Here is a 17,994-nt window from a genome sequence, read left to right as displayed (position 1 = left end):
AACAATATGGTTCTGTCCAGGCAACCAGGAAACCACAAAAGAAGGGGAATCCCTGCCTTTGTTCTGTTCCACGAGGTGTTAAATAGATGTTGAATTTGCTCTGGGAAATTGTTGTTTTTCCTCATTTGGAAATTGCAGAAGGTCTTTTAATTTGACGGTAGCAGCTCTGCATTTGATGAAAAACAGTGTGGGTTGTTGATGAACACTGACAGATGGGGTATCATGCAGGAAGTCACTGTGAGTGTTGCCAAGCCTTGCCAACGGGATGGACTCAATGGCTTCCGCCTATTGGTGAACCTGTTTAGTAATGTTCTCACTTTTCCTCAACCGCCCCCCCCCCCATCCGTTCCTCTCACAATGCCTGGAAGTAGCCGAGACCTACATCTCCCTCTCTGTTTTTCTTAATCGTTGTTTTCCTTCATCTTTTTTTTTCTCCTCCTTTTTTTTTCAAAGCACACAATTGATCGGACCTCCATACAAACAAATAAAAGCACAAGGACACGTGCACAAGATGAACAACACTTCACTCCCGGATTTATATCCAAACATGGTCATGTTGTCGGATTTTTATTTCACTTTTGACACATTTGCTTCTCATAAAACATATCTATAATATAGCATTTACATTTTAAGAATGTATTTAAGAACAATTAAACTTGTTTCATGCACACTACACTTTTCCCCTATGAACTACTCATTGATCGGCTTCATGTTGCACACATTATATAAAGAAACACCACAAGTTGAAACTCAATTAGACATTTCATTTTTCTTCGTTACAGCTAAATCAGCTTCAGGACTCCATTTTATCAATGAAAATAAAACATAACTTCCTCTCTGTCCATGTGTTGCCTCCCAGTCTTCACTTTTTGTGCAGGAAGCACTTATCTGGTTCAACCAAGAATATTCTCCTCCTTCTTCAACGTCTCCTTCTGTAGAATACTTTGATGTGAAGGAAATCCAGTTCATAGTTCACTTTATTTGCCGCGCCTCAATTAACTGCCTGTTTCTCTGTGAACCCAATGTGAGTACGAGGTGACTTCACTTGTTTTTCACGACCCCTGAGCTCTTGTACTTCATTACCCCCCCCCCCCCCCCCCCCCCCCCCCCTGTCTCCTGCTCACTTTATTATTTTGACGGATGTCCTGCGCAGGCATTTTCATCCATGTCTCTGAACAGCTTTGCAGGATGCAAACAGAAGTGTGGGGTAGTTCCTGCACATCTGTCGGCTGCATCTCTCTCCGTTGGGTGGGGTATAGGTTGTTTTTCACCACCATGAAGAGAAGGTGTCTCCCATCTAGAACGATCAATTTGGTCCTGCTTCCTTCCTTTCGTTTCTTTTAACTCAACGCCTCTGCTCTCAGGCAAGACGCCAGCAGCTTCTGTTGTGGAGCACATGCCCTTAACTTGTCAACTCAGCAATGAATCACACTGAAAAAACTGAAACGTGCTTTGATTAAATGTATCGTGTCTAGATTTCACTTAACAGTATTGGGTTAGTTGAAAGCAATAAGGGGCTTGTCAAATAAATAGTAGGTTCAACTTAATATTATTGCTTTCAACTAACCTAATACAGTTATGTGAAATCTGTTGACATAATACATTTAATTAAAGTCAACGTTTAGGTTTTTCAGTGCAGTTTCTCTTTCGTTCAAGAAATGCCCCAACATGTGAATCCTGGCTGAATCCTTTAAACTACTCCCTTGATATGATGGAATCTTAATGATGAGCTTGTTTACCCAACAATACGTTTGTTTTCCATCTTCCTGCTTCCTCTGTCCTGGAGAGGGGTGAAGGGGAGGAAAGCGTTGGTGGGGGAAGACTAATGGCCTACCTCTGGATCACCAAGGCACGTAGCGCTTCTCCCCAAGGGTCCTCATATATATTTTTTCAACGTGGCACAAAAACACACTATCCTTTCCTGCCATTACTTCGCTCCGAGCGATGGGGGTTTAGAAAAACTAATAGGCCACTAAAAATACTTAGAGCTTGGGCCAGGGCTTTTCCTGCGCTACTTCCAGTGTACGCGTGGGCCATTGAGGAAAGAGGAAACGAGCGGCCCTGGTTGTACGGGGGCTTCCTGCACAACGTTATAAAGAGTCCCCTCCCTTCAGCCTCCCCTCACAGTGCTGTTCAGAGCCAGTGGAGACGGCGGGTGAACCCCTGCTCCTCTTCTTTGGGTGTAAAGTGAACACTGAGGCCGGGGGTTTGACGACAGCGCGGTGCACAGAGGTTCTCGTCCCTGCTGGTCGGGGTGAGTTGGAAAAGGATTTTCTTAACATATTTATGTTTTTATTTGTGTTTGATTTGTTTGTTTTTAAGTACAGATGCTAATGATGTGGTCCTTTTATTGATTTATCCTTATAATTTAACATTTAAGTTTGTCAGATGACTACACCAATATGATTTAAATTGTTTTCACTAACTTCATGGTCAATGTAGGACTTAGAAATGTATTGAATTTAGATTTTGTTTACAATATTTTAAGTTCTTATTTAACTTTGCTGACTTTCACATACCCTTGACTTATGTGAATATTAAAGTATTCATATTAAAGAGTATATGTTTCTTATGTTGTCCCTATCCAGGTACGAGTAGGGAGCTGGTCTCACCTAGATGTGTCTGGGACACTCCAGCTTATTTATTCTATCAATTACACAAAGGTAGGTCATTATTGCGTTAATACATTGTGGATTCAAATCATGTGCATTGGATGGTTGCTTCATTCCTAATGTCTTCTCCACAGATACAGATGATGGAAGTGCTGGAAGGATACAGAGTGGACAGAGTGCAGGAGACGAGGCCTGCAGCCCCGGCGGAGGGATACGTTAAGGAGTTCACTCGCCACTCCAACGACGTGCTGCTGAACCTGAACGAACTCCGGCACCGCAACATCCTGACCGACACCACCCTGGTCGTGGGCGACGTGCACCTACGGGCGCACTGTGCTGTGCTCGTGGCCTGCAGGTTGGTGCAAAGGACAAGCATCTACACAAAATAGTCCCAACGGGGAGGTTTTCTCTGATTGGGGCTCTTTTAAAAAGGAAATGTTATTCTGTTATGACACTTATTTGTTCCTGCCATCCTCTGGTTGACTCATAGCTGTTATTTGTATTCTTCTTATCATCTTCCTTTCACTTTGTCCTGCTTTCCACATCGATTGTCCTCTTCTTCCCATCTCGTCACCACCATTTAAAACAATGGGATTCTTCAAATCAAACTCAGATAAATGCATATCTTACCCCTAATATAACACTGTCTTTGATTCTCTTTCCTCAGTGGGTTCTTCTACTCGCTGTACTCCCGCCGTGTGCTCCTTCAGGGGCGTGGCGGCAGCGGGGAGCAGCTCATGACCGTGTGCCTCCCCAGCGCCTTGGACCCATCCAGCGTCTCCCTGCTGCTGGACTTCATGTACACCTCCCGCCTCCCTCTGACTCCCAGCACTGTCCCTGGGGTGCTCACTGTCGCAGCCTACCTGCAGATGGACCACGTGGCTGATACCTGCCGGGATTTCATGCAGCTGCACTGGTGAGGGACTGAATTCAAAAGTATCAATGTGCAATCTTGCATGTTTTCTACTTGAGTGCTTTACAAGTTCTTTGTTTTCCAGCAGGGAGAATGTGAGTGCAAGACACCCTCAACTGGAGCTGGACTCCAGGGTGTCTGTAGCCTCTGTAGCCCCCAACGGAGGGGACCTGCCCAATCCTGGACCCCAGAGATTACTGCCAACAAGGTAGGAGGATGATGGGTGCTATAGAAAATGATTGAGTGAGCTGAATGTCTCGTGGGTGGGACTTTTTATTGGGTTGTTGTGTTTAGAGATTGTCCAAAGTGCTTCTGCTGCGTGCCTTTGTCTGTTGACATGTGTATCTCATTGCAGCACTTCCTTTGTTTCTCCTGCAGGGTCCCTGCGGATGTTGGGGGCTCTCTCAAGCCGGGGGCTTTCCCAACCTATCAGCCCGGGTCAAAGGAGATGAAAGGAGAGCCTGAGTCGCCCCTCATGGGCAGCCCGACTCCATCTCCAGATAGCCCTGCCCGCTCCAGCTGCCAACCAAACTCTCCCGCAGAATCCAACACCTGCAGCAAAAACCTTGTGGTGAGTTCAAAGAAGATACAAACATCCTCGTTTGATTTGATAAGAACTGAGGTTAATTGACAGCGTGTTCTTTATTTCTCCAGAGTGATGTCAAAGCCTCACCGGATCCAAAAGCATGCAATTGGAAAAAATACAAGTACATCGTCCTTAATCCTCTCTGTGCGACCACCACGGTGAAAGAAGAAGAGATGGAGGAGATGCAAAGTCGCACATCACCCGACAGGATGGGCTCGACCCCCAAAGCAACAGAGGAGTGGTCTGGAGAAGTGCCTGGTCAGATTGATAGGTAATGGAATGATGAGAATATGGAAGGAGAGAGGAGAAATATACGTGTTTTTAAATATTTTGGCTAATTATGACCTTTCTTCATCAGACAGGGGCAGGCCTCCTGCTACGAGGGTTCTGGCCGAGCCCCTCCCCTCGGGCCACCCCCCTCTGTGGACCACCCAACAATACCTCCCACTTACAAGGATCGATCAGGTAATCCAAAACACTTTCTGGCCTTTCGGCTAAATATTTCCCTTTTTTCAAACATGCTAATGTGTGTTTTTGTGTCTGTTTCCTCAGTCCCAGCCTGCACCATTTTCCCAAACCTGTTGCCCACTGATCCAGAAGCTGCTCAACATGCGATCAAGCGTGAGAACTACTATGTGCCCTACTGTTATTCTGGCAACATTCAAGGAAGCAAGACTGTCAGCTCAGGTGAGGCTTTCAAAAGAAAAATATCTTTCCTATTCTCTTTCTTTTCTTTAAAAACCAATAACGCTGACCTTTGACCCCTGCAGGTGAGAAGCCGTACCGCTGTAACGTGTGCAGCGCCCAGTTCAACCGACCTGCCAACCTGAAGACTCACGCTCGCATCCACTCGGGAGAAAAGCCGTACCGCTGCGACACCTGCGGCGCACGATTTGTTCAGGTAAGGGTTAAATCTGTGTGTGTGCATGAGCGCTTGAGGGGAGAGGAAGTGCACTCTAACATAAAACAGGTGTGAGAGAATGCTTCCTCTTTCTCTTGTAAAAAAATTCCTGGAGGTTCCTGTAAAGCGTAATGAATGTCAGATGGAGTTAGCTTCCAACCCAGTCTGACGTTTGTGGCACCTGCTCCTGAAAGTATGCTTTTTAGATTCGTCATTCATGATTTTGGTTGAAAGTAAGATTTTAAGGAAACTAAAAAGAACCAAAGTGAGATGCATGTAGTTGTAAAATCTGACCAAAAAGTAAAGACAATTCTTGAGTGCTTCAAACCTGAATCTAAATTGTGAACTATGTCGTAGGGGAAAACACGTCACCACCTATTAACATATTTGTATTTACTGTAGGTCTACTAGTATTTAGGGTTTCTTATACTGTGTGGTTCATCTGAATATACCTGTATTGCAGCCTCTCAAGAGTTCTAAATAAGTCAAATCTGAAGTCAAATGTCTCAAAGGTTTGTGGGACGATGATAGGCACTCCAGGTAACTAAACGTATGGGCACAAGCATGGGACTCTTTCATGATAACCATGGCGTCAATCTATGATGCAGACGGTTGGAGCTACTTTGTAAATATGAATGTCTAACCTGGTTATGTGGTTTGTCCTGGTTTTAGGTTGCCCATCTGAGGGCCCATGTGCTGATCCACACGGGGGAGAAACCGTACCCCTGCCACACCTGCGGGACCCGCTTCCGCCACCTGCAGACCCTGAAGAGCCACCTGCGCATCCACACCGGAGAGAAGCCCTACACTGTGAGTCGCACACACACACTAATGCTTCATAGGAATAATACTGTGCCATGCCACCGGTGGTAAATCTGGTGTCTCGTTGTTTTTCAGTGTGAGAAGTGTGACCTACACTTCCGCCACAAGAGTCAGCTGCGTCTTCACCTGCGGCAGAAACACGGGGCCGTCACCAACACCAAGATCCGCTACAAGGTCCTGACGGAGGCCTTCCAGCCCATCCTGCAGGCCTGCTGAACAACACCAACTTTACATTATACAGTGCAGGTCCAGCATGTGCAAAAGGGGAACATTGGTGAACGAATGAACTTTAAATTCTAAATGATCAACACCAGTTTTTTGAAGATGAGGTGGTTATTTATTCGTGTTGACAGAATGGTTCGATGACCAGCTTTGAATCATGGACAAAATATTCTATTTGGGAAAAGAGACATTTGCAGATAACTTTGAGCATCAGCATGTAGGTGGATGATTTTGGAACTTGGAGAAAATTACGAGTAAGATTCATTAGGGTTTGTTAGAAATCCTTTTCTGAGATGGATGGTGTCAAGAAAAGTGAATTTGAAGGTTTGTGAAGGGAAAGAAAGAGGGGTTAGAGACGTGGAAACAAGGTATTGTGGGATGTTTGTATACTGAATGTTCAGGAAGAATGAAATTGTGAACGGTTTGAACTAAAGATGGAAAGAAATGCAGGTTTTGAAGAAAGAGATGGTGAATTTTGGAATATTTGTAGTAAATTAAATTCTAGAAAATAGTTTTAAGCCTGGAAATGTTCTATTACATGTATTTATCTTAACCTTGAGGCCTGGGGCCTGCATGCAGTGATATCTGCGTTATGGTCCGAGCAGGCAAAGGACTTAGTCGTCTTATACTGGGTGTAAGCTGTAACAAATGAAATGATATTGTTTTTTACATAATGAGAGGACTGTAGGCAATTAGATAAGTAATAATATTATGACCTGTTTGTGTGTGAGTTCATCTGCTGGACAAAGATGGTGTTGTACAATCTAAATTAAATCATTTGATATGAATTGGAGCTTTGGTGTTAAGTGTTTTATTTAATATTGCACTCATAAGTGATATAATGTATGATTTATAAACCAATGGAAACACAGTTTATCCAAAATGTCAAATAAATATAAAAATATTTCTCATATGAAGTGTCCACCATATATATATATGTTTGTCTTCTCGCGGTGTACACCCTGCTCTCTCTGCCACACTTCCCTCCTTCACCCTTTCTCCTCCCTGGACTTCCTTCCTCTCATTAACACACTTTTTCTACCCATGACTCACGTCTTCTGTTTCACTCAAAGCCGTCCCGCCATTTTCCAGATTTTGTTTTCTTTCGTTTGCTTTTGTGGAAACAATGAAGCCGAGGGCACCTGTTTCCTCCCAATACTGGGTACTCACACTAACAACCGCCAACGCGCGCGTGCGTGCGTGCGTGCGTGCGTGTGTGTGTGTGTGTGTGAGATGCTGCTTCCTGAAGGTGAGGGTGGGTGAGTGTGGAGGGGCCTGCAGACTCCTGCTGAACTCTCCCACCCTCTGTCATCCCCGCTTCCTGCTGCCTGATGAGTTGTGGCTAGCTGGGCTTATTGTCCGAGCTCAGCAGACAAACGGTTGGAAGTCTGAAGGGACTTTCCAACCTCCTAAAGTGAGAAAAATAAACCTGTGACGGAGTCTTTCCCCCTCATCAATTTGTCCTCAATGACACCCTGTCAGGGGGGTCTCCCTTCAGTTCACTAAAGGAAGAATCAGAATGACTTCTCTGGAACATCTTTCAGCAAGTGGTGTGGAGTTTATTTCATAGATTGCTTACTAAGCATTAATTATGTTGTGCCAATATTATTTGAAATAGTTGATGCGTATTGATCAAATCTATCCCTTTCCTGTCATGCATCGATCAGTGTAGCAGACAACACAGGACAGCTACATTATACAGTGTTTGCTGGACTCATCAACGTATCAGTGCTACTGGAATAATACTCTGCCACAGATTTGTTGCAATTGTATTGAATTCATTGAGGAATAAGCTCCATCTAAGCATACTGTCAACTGAAAAAAATTGATTCTGTCTCCTTTCAAGTATGGTCCCTTATAATTGATGATCAATGGCATATTTCAATTCTTTCCCTTGACTTTATTTAAGGCCTACATGATAAGGGGAAGCACACTGTGACCTCAATGCTAAAGCACATCATTATTTGGCACTACTATGAAAGTGTGAACAATCAAAGCACATTATAGGCATCATACAAATAGACTTTATGGCAGAACAGTGGTGTTTTTACTGTACAGGTGTACCTAATCAAATGACTATTTCCACAAACACAAGTCGATATTTCACATTATAATTTATTTAACATGTAATTGTTTTACCGTCGTAGATTCAATAAAGCTAAGTGGAGTTGAAGTGTGCTACATGTAGATGAAGATAAAGTCCGTTTTAACTGCTTCTTCTGCTGACGGTTGTAAAACCTATAGCCTTCTCTTCAACTGTCAGATGAATGTAATTAAAAGTTACTGTATTTACCTCTGGGACAATGGAAAGAGATACAACCGTTTCTATAGATGACAGACATTAGTAAACCCAGTGGTTGCCTCCCTCTAGTGTCAGACATGTGGAAACCCATAGAGACATTAACAGTTGACTTTCACTGGTTGTTCTAATTTCCTTTAATGCTGCAACTATTCGTGGTTAATGTGCCATTGCCTCAAGCAGTGCACTCTGCTTTTTAAAATACAAGGAGGACCCTTTATTCAATCTAGTCATATGCTTATTTCAAATCAGCAAAAAATGGCCCCAAGGAAACACAGTATTAAGTGCTCATTTTTAGCTTTGCTTTGTTATGCCCGTGTACTGCAGAGTTCACGCAATCTGCGTGAAACATTTCAAAAGCTGAGTCAGAGGTTTTGTGGTGATGGAATAATAAAATAAACATTAGCAGGAGACACATACACAGCAATATTTGAGTTCATTTCTGTAGACTTCATAGTAAAGGGGGACAGCCTGTCTCCTCATCTCAGAGACACAAAGACTGTACTCAACATGCGAATTGTCCAACAAAAAGGACAGTTTTAAAGTTGTCTTTTGTATAAAACATGATTGAAACGAAGTTATCCAAAGCATGCTGGAGGAACTTGAATAGAGGGAAATGAATAAATATAGACATTTAGGAGCAGCTTGTAAGAAATCCCCAAGCATGTTAATACAGTGGACTATTTTTAGAATTTATAGCAGTTAAGTCTACATTTGTTGACTGGACAATATTAATTGTTAACAATAAATGTAATCTTCATTCCGTCTGTGCTTATTTTGTTTTACTTTAACATCATTCTTCCTCTAAAAATCAATTAACACTAACACTTGTTGACATATCGAAGTCCTTAATGGCCTCAACCCAAATATGACTAACAAGGTTGTTCTTAAGGGAAGAGATAATAAAAAGGCATTATTATCAACGCTATGCACTGCACACATTTTTGGGCGTTATCATCCTGTCTTAAAAACTAGAATTCTCGAGCGCGCCCCCGTGAAGACTATGCACGCACACCATGGTATTCTCGCTGTCAAGTGACTTCAACTTTTCCCCTGCAGCTCGTGGAGTCTCGCTGTCACTAGTGTGCCGTTTCTCACAGTGAACTTGGACACTGTGGACCATGTGTTGCTCCAGAGATAGCTGAGCTGACAGACCGACGGTGAGTAATGCAGCTTGTGTAAAGCCTGTAAACCTTTATAAATGAGTTCAATAGTAATGCATAGACGTTAACATGAACGATTTCAATCAGTCGCGGCTTATGAGACGGTTCATTTAACAGTAAACGTTATCAGGACGGACCTCACTTTAAATATCCAAAGCGACAGGTGCAAAACCATTTTAAGATAAGCTACTCTATACATTGACGCTATAACATCAGAAATACGGTAATATACTGGCGAACATTATGTTTGTAAGGTCTAATACAGCTGTGTGCGAGCACCACTGCGCAGGCGCTGAAGCCTACGTCATTGACGTGCCTTAATTATTGGAGAGGCCACATGCACTGTTTCTACTGCGCGTTCCCGCCTGTATACCTGTCTATGGCTGGGTTCTTGATCATGAATGAAGATGCTTGGAGGAAAGGCAGTACTATTTTGTGTCTGAATGTGTATATGTCTATGTACTTAAACCCTGATGTCCAAATTGTAGTATCATGCATGCACCAATACACGTGTATAACCGGTTATCAGTGTTTATAGTACTGGCACTAACTAATGAATCACACCATTAAAGAATAACAATAACAAGGTGTGACCAGGAAATCATAAAGACTGTTCCTCACGGGTTGCTTATCCTCATAAATTCCCAGAAACAATATAAAAAAAGGACTCGGTCGAGTGTTTTTGGGTCAAATATCTGTGCAATTACCTTTTTGTAAAGATCTGCATTACCCTGGTGTGTTTACCCCAACACCCTTTAATTCAGCAGGTAGGTTTGAAATTATACAGCCATTTTGAAAACACAATAGAGATACACAAACAGTCTTGAACAAATATTAAACCATATTTGAAGGCATTGTATTTGCAGAAATGAACAAGGGGTTTAGTGCATGTGTGTTTGAGAGAGTGCTGGGTGCACATTCCTGTAATCCCTGCAGCAGAGAGGTGAGTGGCATTTGGTTACGAATGGCCTGGGTCGGGCTTCTTGTTGCTTTGGCTTATATTCAACTAACAGAAACCAAATTCAGCAGCAGAGGTGAAAACTGCTACTGCTCACCTTACAGCAAAAATGATTCGAATTGGATATAGGCTATATGTTGGGTTTAGCATACTATATTTGTAACTACTAAGGAAAATATTTATATAATTTTTGACAGTGAAATTATTGAAATAGATGCATCTACATATACAGCATGCTCACAGATTAGAATGGAGAAACAAAAGTGTGTCTGACATTGATAAACACTTTAAGGGTGGATTTGTAGTGGACCATATGTGGCTAATAGATATCACTACCCTTGTGAATTAAGCTAATGTTGCTAATTAATGCAGGAATAAGCTATGTGAGTCACACTTGAAGAATTTAATTACACCCCGTTTCATTTTCTGTGTCACTTCTGCAGGCTCCAATAAGGGACTTTCTTGTCTTTCCCTGGCGACATAACCGTTTCCCCATAGCTGATCAATACACACTTAAGCATTCACACTTCCCTTCTCACCTACATCTCGTTCTCAAATGAAGGTCAGAGTGTCAGGGTAAGCAGCCCACTTGCACTGAGATGACACAACCAGCGACTCTGGCCTGTGGGAAGTTAATCATTATGTCTATTGACAACCACAGAGAGGATCTGAGGCGTGTGACACTTGCATTTCCTGAGGCTGATACCTCCAGAGCTTCCCTTTTCCTTCAACAGACATGACCAAGCTGAGGCCCAAAGCAGAGAGCCAGGACGAGGGTCTTGATGGGGGCTATGGTTGGGTGCTGGTGGGCGCACTGTTCGTCAGCACCAGCCTCGTGTTCGGCCTGATGAGAAGCTTGGGGATATTCTTTGTGGAGTTTGTTCAATACTTTGATGAGAGCGCTCAGGCCATTTCCTGGATCTCTTCCACCGGCCTGGCAGCTCAGCAGTTCTTCAGTGAGTTCAATTGGGCGTTTATGGTTTGTAATTAATTGATGATTACTCTGTTGACATGAAGCAAGTACTGGAATATAGTGAAGTACATATACTTAAGGATTAAGTAGAATTCGAGGGACTTTAATTGAGTGTTTTCAGGTCATGCTGCTTTATACCTCTAGTACCCTAGATGTATCTGACAGTTTAAGGTACTTTCTAGATGCAGACTATTAGCTGATACAAATTCTAAATAAACTAATTTAAAAATAAACATTTACATGTTATACATAGGCTAAGATATCCAGTATTGGTACATACAATTGTTCCACCTTTACCAGCTGTGATAATGCATCTATAATCACAATAATTATATATACACAATTCAGGAATGGGTCATTTTGCCTAAGGAGTACTTTTACTGTTGGTACTTAAATATATTTTGATGCCAATACTTTTTTCACTTTATATGAGTTATACACATGGTTGTGCATACTTTCTTTAAATCTATACTAACACAGGATGAGGTGTAACTTAAGAGAAGCAAACAATTTAAAGAATTTAAAAAAGCTTTATGTGAAAAGAGATGCAAATCATTAACCCAATGGGTCACTCATTACAAACTCTTGCTCACATTATTCAAACCTAGCGGACTATATTTAAAAGTGTCAGTGGGAGTCAGGGTTGGGATTGAATATTTCACTCAGTGTAAACAAGTGCTGGAGCAAGCTGAAGCAGAATAGAAATGAAAGTAGCTATGGGTTTACAATTAAAATGGCCTTCATATTTGAATGACATCTAGTGTTAGCAATAGCATGCACATTGTGGCTGGTTAGTTTGTGACGGGCTTTATGCTAAATGGCTTTGACTAATGGAGCTGATGTGTGTGTGCAGGTCCTCTGGGTGCAGCGCTGTGTAATGCATATGACACCCGGTGGGTGGTGATGACGGGGGGCTGCCTGGCTGCACTCGGACTCATTCTCGCCTCGCAGGCCACCTGTCTGGTTCACCTCTACCTCACTATGGGAGTCATTTCAGGTAACAGAGTCTTCCAACACCAGTTACTGGTTTAGTGTTGTTCTAATGCCATCTTCGCTGTTCGATGCTGAGGTTGTTTACCGAGTCAACTGTTAATGTCATCTCAGGTTGAACAACTGACCTCTCGCTGAGGGTCTCTCTCCCCTCTCCTGCAGGTCTGGGCTGGGGGCTGGTCTTCACTCCCATGGTGGCGACAGTCATGGCTAACTTCACCCGCCGGCGCACCCTGGCGTTGGGGCTGGCGTTCTCCAGCATCGGCCTCTCCTCCTTCGCCTTCAACCCGCTCTTCCAGCTGCTGGTGGAGCTGTATACCTGGCGGGGGGCCCTCCTGATCCTGGGGGGCCTCAGCCTCAACATTGTGCCCTGTGGGGCTCTCATCGGCCCACAGAGGCGCTCTAAAGACCCAGCAAAGGTGGGACAAGACTCTTGACAACAACTCAAATGTCCAACTTGAATTAATGAGGAATTGATACAAATCTGATGTACAAAGGTCAACAGTACAGTGAGCTCACAAAACACGATGTTGGACGTAACTCAAAAATTCAGCATGATGACAATTTCTTACGATTTTCTCATGTTACGGTCGTTAAAACCGTGTACTTTCCAGACTAAGTCAACTGTTCCCAGCAGAAATGGATTAGCATACTGATTGAAATAGTAAAGATGAAAGTGATTAAGTGAAAATACATCTCAGCATTTCCTCCTTTCCCTCCCCCAGGTGGTTTCAGAGAGCGGAGTATCCTGTGCTTCCTTGCTGCAGAGAGCCTCCTCCTACCTGGAGCTGCCGCTGCTGTTCGAGCGGCCGTACATCACCTACACGTTGGCCATCAGTCTGCTTAACGTGGGCTACTTCGTGCCGTATTTCCACCTGGTGGCCCACAGCCGCGGAGTGGGCTTCTCGGAGTACCAGGCTGCCTTCGTCATGTCTGCCGCCGGGGCTACGGACATTCTGGGTCGCATAGCGTCTGGCTGGTTCTCAGACCTGGGTCACTTCCGGCTGATCCACCTGCTGAGTGTGTGGACCACCCTGGCGGGGGTCTTCATCATGCTGCTGCCCGTGAGCTCCTTGTCCGGATCGTACGCCGCTCTGATGGTGATCAGCATGCTCTACGGGTTCTGCTCCGGGGCGCTGACCTCCCTGGTGTTCGCGGTGGTGCCTATGATTGTGGGTGTGGAGCGCATGATGGGGGCCCTCGGGCTGCTGCAGCTGATCGAGAGCGGCGCGGGACTGCTGGGGGCCCCACTGTCAGGTACAAGCAGACTGATGGCTCTGGTTGCCACCATTTTATCTCCAATGTTATCTAAAGTGACCTTAATCAGACACATTACCTTGGTTGCTGATTGGCTAATGGTTACACAAGCTAAAAAATCGTTATGACATCATAAAGTGGCCAAAATCTGATCAGCTTATTTTCAGACAGGTTTTTATAGAAATGCATCAGGACAGAAAGAGAGAGAATCTTTGGTCCTGAAACTTTCAGAATCTCTTTCCACAGAGGGGACACATGTTGATGTAGAAGAGACATGAACAAGTGGATTTTGCATAATAGGTGACCTTTAATTTAGTTATCAGTCACTTCTTTTCCTCTTCTGTTTTTCCACTCCAATTGTAATACATCCCTACGCTACCCACTTGCACTCATGTGGAGGGTCCGCCATTTGAAGTGCCAATCCAAACCTACTAGCTTGAAATGAAAGTGGGTATTTAAACCCTTCAACAGAGGTTATATCGTTTTTACGATCAAGTATTCACAGTCCAGAAAAAGGAACTTGTTCATTTGATACAGGGGCCGCGGCAGAAACCAAGCAGCTCATAAACATCAGAGCTCAAATTGAGAAGATGTCATGATGACAGAAAGAGGGAAATGCCAGTTTTTCATTTTCTATCAAAAAGCTGATATGAAACCATAATTACCAAAAGTTATAGGGAATTTCATCACAAGGTTATTATGCCCTACCCATTACAGATGTTTGGAGTGTGACTAAAAACACAGGTCACTGACATACAGTGGGAGGGTGTAGCAGATTGAAATGGATCAAGATGTCTTAAAGTGTCAGTGCACCCAGATTACAAAAAACTATTTCTTCTCACCTAACGGTACCTTGCTACTCAGATAGCTACTCAGATAGCTACTCAGATAGCTACTCAGATAGCTACTCAGGCTGCGGCCACACGAGGACGAAAACGGTCGTTTGCGTTACTGCTTAGTGTCATATAGACCGTTCGGCCACACGAGGACGACCGAATACGGCACTAAACGGCTGAGGAAACGATAACGGGTCCCAAGGTGGATAGAACGGCATACGCAACGCTCTGGGGGGTCCAACGGCTCCGTGTGTACGCCCCATACGATCATTTTCTGATAATGATGAGGCAATAGCCCCTCCTCTCCCCACCTCTGCTGCTCACCCCCGCGTCAAAGTAAACTGCACACTGAATTCAGATTATTTATCTTTCTCTCGATATAGACCTAAACGCGAGTGAAGTCTAATCTGACAGGACGGAGACACGCAGCTCTGCTCACCTGCAGCTCCTCCCGCTGCAGCAAAACACACACTTCAAGTCAGATCATCACCCTTAGCTATTTTAATTACCTCTCAAACTCCCTAAACTAGTTATAAATATGTTTATTTTTACTGTCGGCCGGGTCACTCATTACTGGATCAGCTGCTGCATGAGACAGACACTGACGCTGTCCGAAGAGAGGGAGGAAAAATAGAGGCTCCGTGTATTTTATAATATATAGAGTCGTTATTCATTTGTTTTAAAGCTCAATAAATAACAAAGAAGACCTTTGACCGGCACTTCTATAATTTTGTCCGGAAGATTTAAACTTTAATACACGTTGACTGGGAAAAACTCTGCCCGGTTCCCTCGGCCCCCACCGCGGAGAATAAACAGAAGGGCAACCATGACAACCATGCTTCTTCGCTGCTTTTGTGGAGGAAGTTACAGCGCCACGTACAGGCTCCTGCATATGTACTGCAGCTTCTCCAGCGGTTGGAGCTAAACGGAGCTGTCTCGTGTGGGCAGACACTATCCGGATAACTATTGCGTGTGGACGGAAGCTTGTTTGCGATTGCGTTTGCGTTAATCCTATGCGTTTAGCCGTTTTCGTCCTCGTGTGGCCGCAGCCTCAGATAGCTACTCAGATACCTACTCAGATACCTACACAGATAACTACTCTATCCCAATACAATCGGAATGAATGGTATTTCATGTTGGGAGCTAAAGCATTAATAAAGTAAGAACTTTTCCTCAGTAGAACATGTACAGTCCGTTTAAAGGGGGGGTAGGTACGTTTCAGAAACCGGCTCGAGATACACTTTTTGTTATATTCCATGGAATGCTCTTAACATCCCGATAGCAATGAATATCTTAAGTGCTTTGACAAAAAATCCATAAAAAAATGTCATCTGTAGAAGCCATAATACTGTAAAAAGTACAATGGCCTACCTGCCTGTCAGCCTCCCATCGGGGCACAAACTGATCTCGTGCGCGTTCGTGTGTGTTGGAGGAGGGGCTCTATAAGGAAGTGGCAGATTTTCTCCGGTTGTGTATTTTCAAATTCTAGCGATCTCGAGCCGGTTACTCAAACGTACCTACCCCACCTTTAAGAAACTAAAACACACTCACCACTGACTGACTCACTCAAAAGTCTCTCCATCCTGTCTCTTACATGTTGCTTTCGTTTCTTGATAAACTTTGTTACGCTGAACCTTGACAGTGTTAGCGACAAAAGAGCACTATTCCCAGATGTATTCACTGCACACATTTTTGACTTGTCATATAGACACCGCTCAGCTGACACTAACGACACTCACGAGGCTCTGCTCCAGCTGCAATTAGCTTCATCAGTCACACCTGCGCTTGATTTTGTTAGTTAGATTTAATTAGACCTAATTAAACTACATAAAAGCAATGACATTAGTTGTTTGTTAAACATTAAACAGGGCTTCTTCTATCTTGTATTCATTGGAATAATGTTTTTCTGAATTAGCATGAGGCTAGCATTTAGCGTCTTCCTAGTTTCTCCTCAGAATTGTAAACCTCTCAGGCAATATCTTGACGCTCTTTTGTTCTAATTCTGTGTTTTGTTTTTCTGTCTCCCAAGGGTTACTGAAGGACATCACCGGGGACTACACGGCGTCCTTCATGGTAGCGGGTGGTTTCGTTGTTCTCGGTACTCTGACCATGGTTACCCTGCCTTACTATTTCTCCCGTAAGGATCCCCTGCCCCCCAAAAGCCTCTCACCTGAGGACCCAGATAAGGGTTTACATACAGAGCTGGAACAGATGCATAGTTCATCTTCAGACATGAATGATCCGACAGGGGAAGTAACCAATAACCGCCTTCCTGAAGACACATATAGTTAATATGCTACCTAAAAAGCCGCCAAATGGCTATGTGTTATACCTCAAAGACTCAAACCCAAAGAAGAAAGGCTTACTGTGAAACTCCGACAGCACAACGGGGCCAGTGTGTTCCCGACTCTGTTACACATCCTAACTTCAGTTTAATATGTAGGCCAGCAACCTCTGCCTATAATAAACATTAGGCATTTCAGCATTTATTTTGCAATGTACCGATGTGTTGCTTTATATGCACAGTAGATGGCATGCAAGATAGGAAATGTGTAGGAAAATGTGAAATATATGATTTTATTGTTTCTCTATACTTCACAAAGGAACTTAGCATCAGTTGTTTGTGTGTATCTGAATGTAACATGCTGAATCACCGACCAGCATATTTCAATTTTGCACTTTCATGATTTATCTTCACTATTGTTATTTAAAATGTTATTTTAATGAGGCACGGATGACAGAGCACCAAATATATGGTTTATCATTCCTGCTGTCTGTATTGTGTGTGTACATCTCCAAAAAACATTTAAGTACACACTGCAAATACACATGGATGTTTATTAGTGCCTCGGGAGTCCTTTAGCCTTTCTGTTAATATTGTGCATATTTTTATACATTCCAAAATCTCAATGTGTTGGTTTTTACACTCCTGTGTAATTGATGGATATAGATGAATGATTATAAGAAAGTGATTTTCTTAGCCGAACTAATTTTTACTTTTAATCGAGGCATCATGTTGCTCATTACAAGACTCGTATTTCATAAGTTAATTTTGTTGACAGAATCATTGATGAATGAGCACTTTGTAGTTTTAGTAAAGCAAAAACAGACTATTAAAATCACAGATTGCCAGGTCGGCATGACAGAGAGTCACTGTGACCCTCTGGAACATTTGCAATTCATGTCATGTGACTTCTAAGTATGACTCTTGCTCACACAGGCAGCTACTGAATGGAAGGGTTGGAGGTGTGAAATATGTGTCTTAACCAGGTTATCCTGGCAGGTGAATGATCCAAAGCCGATTTTTTTTTGTAATGTTGATTAAAAGGCAATGTATTTGTGTTCAAACACATCTCCACGTTGTCCTTTTTTGTCTTAGTCATAAACTTTTTAAGCAGGAATTATGATTGTTTTTACACAAGGGCGCCCTCTGCTGGGGAAACGTACTCATGACAGCACACA

At 43.3% G+C, this 17,994-nt stretch overlaps 2 protein-coding genes across 3 annotated transcripts; both read left to right on the top strand.

The window, feature by feature from the left end:
- The first annotated feature begins 1,169 nt into the window (after positions 1-1,169).
- Positions 1,170-6,849, top strand: bcl6b (BCL6B transcription repressor). Its single transcript, XM_034105521.2, has 12 exons — positions 1,170-2,254; positions 2,589-2,663; positions 2,747-2,967; positions 3,280-3,528; positions 3,611-3,733; positions 3,904-4,096; positions 4,180-4,382; positions 4,470-4,576; positions 4,664-4,798; positions 4,882-5,012; positions 5,685-5,822; positions 5,910-6,849. The coding sequence occupies exons 3-12, from the start codon at positions 2,753-2,755 to the stop codon at positions 6,048-6,050; spliced, it is 1,635 nt and encodes a 544-aa protein (XP_033961412.1). The 5' UTR covers positions 1,170-2,254; positions 2,589-2,663; positions 2,747-2,752; the 3' UTR covers positions 6,051-6,849.
- Positions 6,850-9,373: 2,524 nt separating this feature from the next.
- slc16a13 (solute carrier family 16 member 13) lies at positions 9,374-17,884 on the top strand. 2 transcript variants are annotated; one of them, XM_034106595.2, is made up of 6 exons: positions 9,374-9,515; positions 11,211-11,432; positions 12,303-12,446; positions 12,602-12,858; positions 13,165-13,696; positions 16,562-17,884. In XM_034106595.2, exons 2-6 carry the CDS (start codon positions 11,213-11,215, stop codon positions 16,822-16,824), a joined length of 1,416 nt encoding a protein of 471 aa, XP_033962486.1. In that variant the 5' UTR covers positions 9,374-9,515; positions 11,211-11,212; the 3' UTR covers positions 16,825-17,884. The 2 variants fall into 2 exon arrangements, with proteins under 2 accessions (XP_033962486.1, XP_033962487.1); XM_034106596.2 differs by having other exon boundaries at positions 10,920-11,432.
- Positions 17,885-17,994: the final 110 nt, after the last annotated feature.

The sequence above is a fragment of the Pseudochaenichthys georgianus genome, chromosome 18 (assembly GCF_902827115.2).
Source record: "Pseudochaenichthys georgianus chromosome 18, fPseGeo1.2, whole genome shotgun sequence".
Taxonomy (NCBI): domain Eukaryota; kingdom Metazoa; phylum Chordata; class Actinopteri; order Perciformes; family Channichthyidae; genus Pseudochaenichthys; species Pseudochaenichthys georgianus.
The sequence above is the reverse complement of the archived record's forward strand: the minus strand, read 5'-3'. Positions and strand labels throughout refer to the sequence as shown.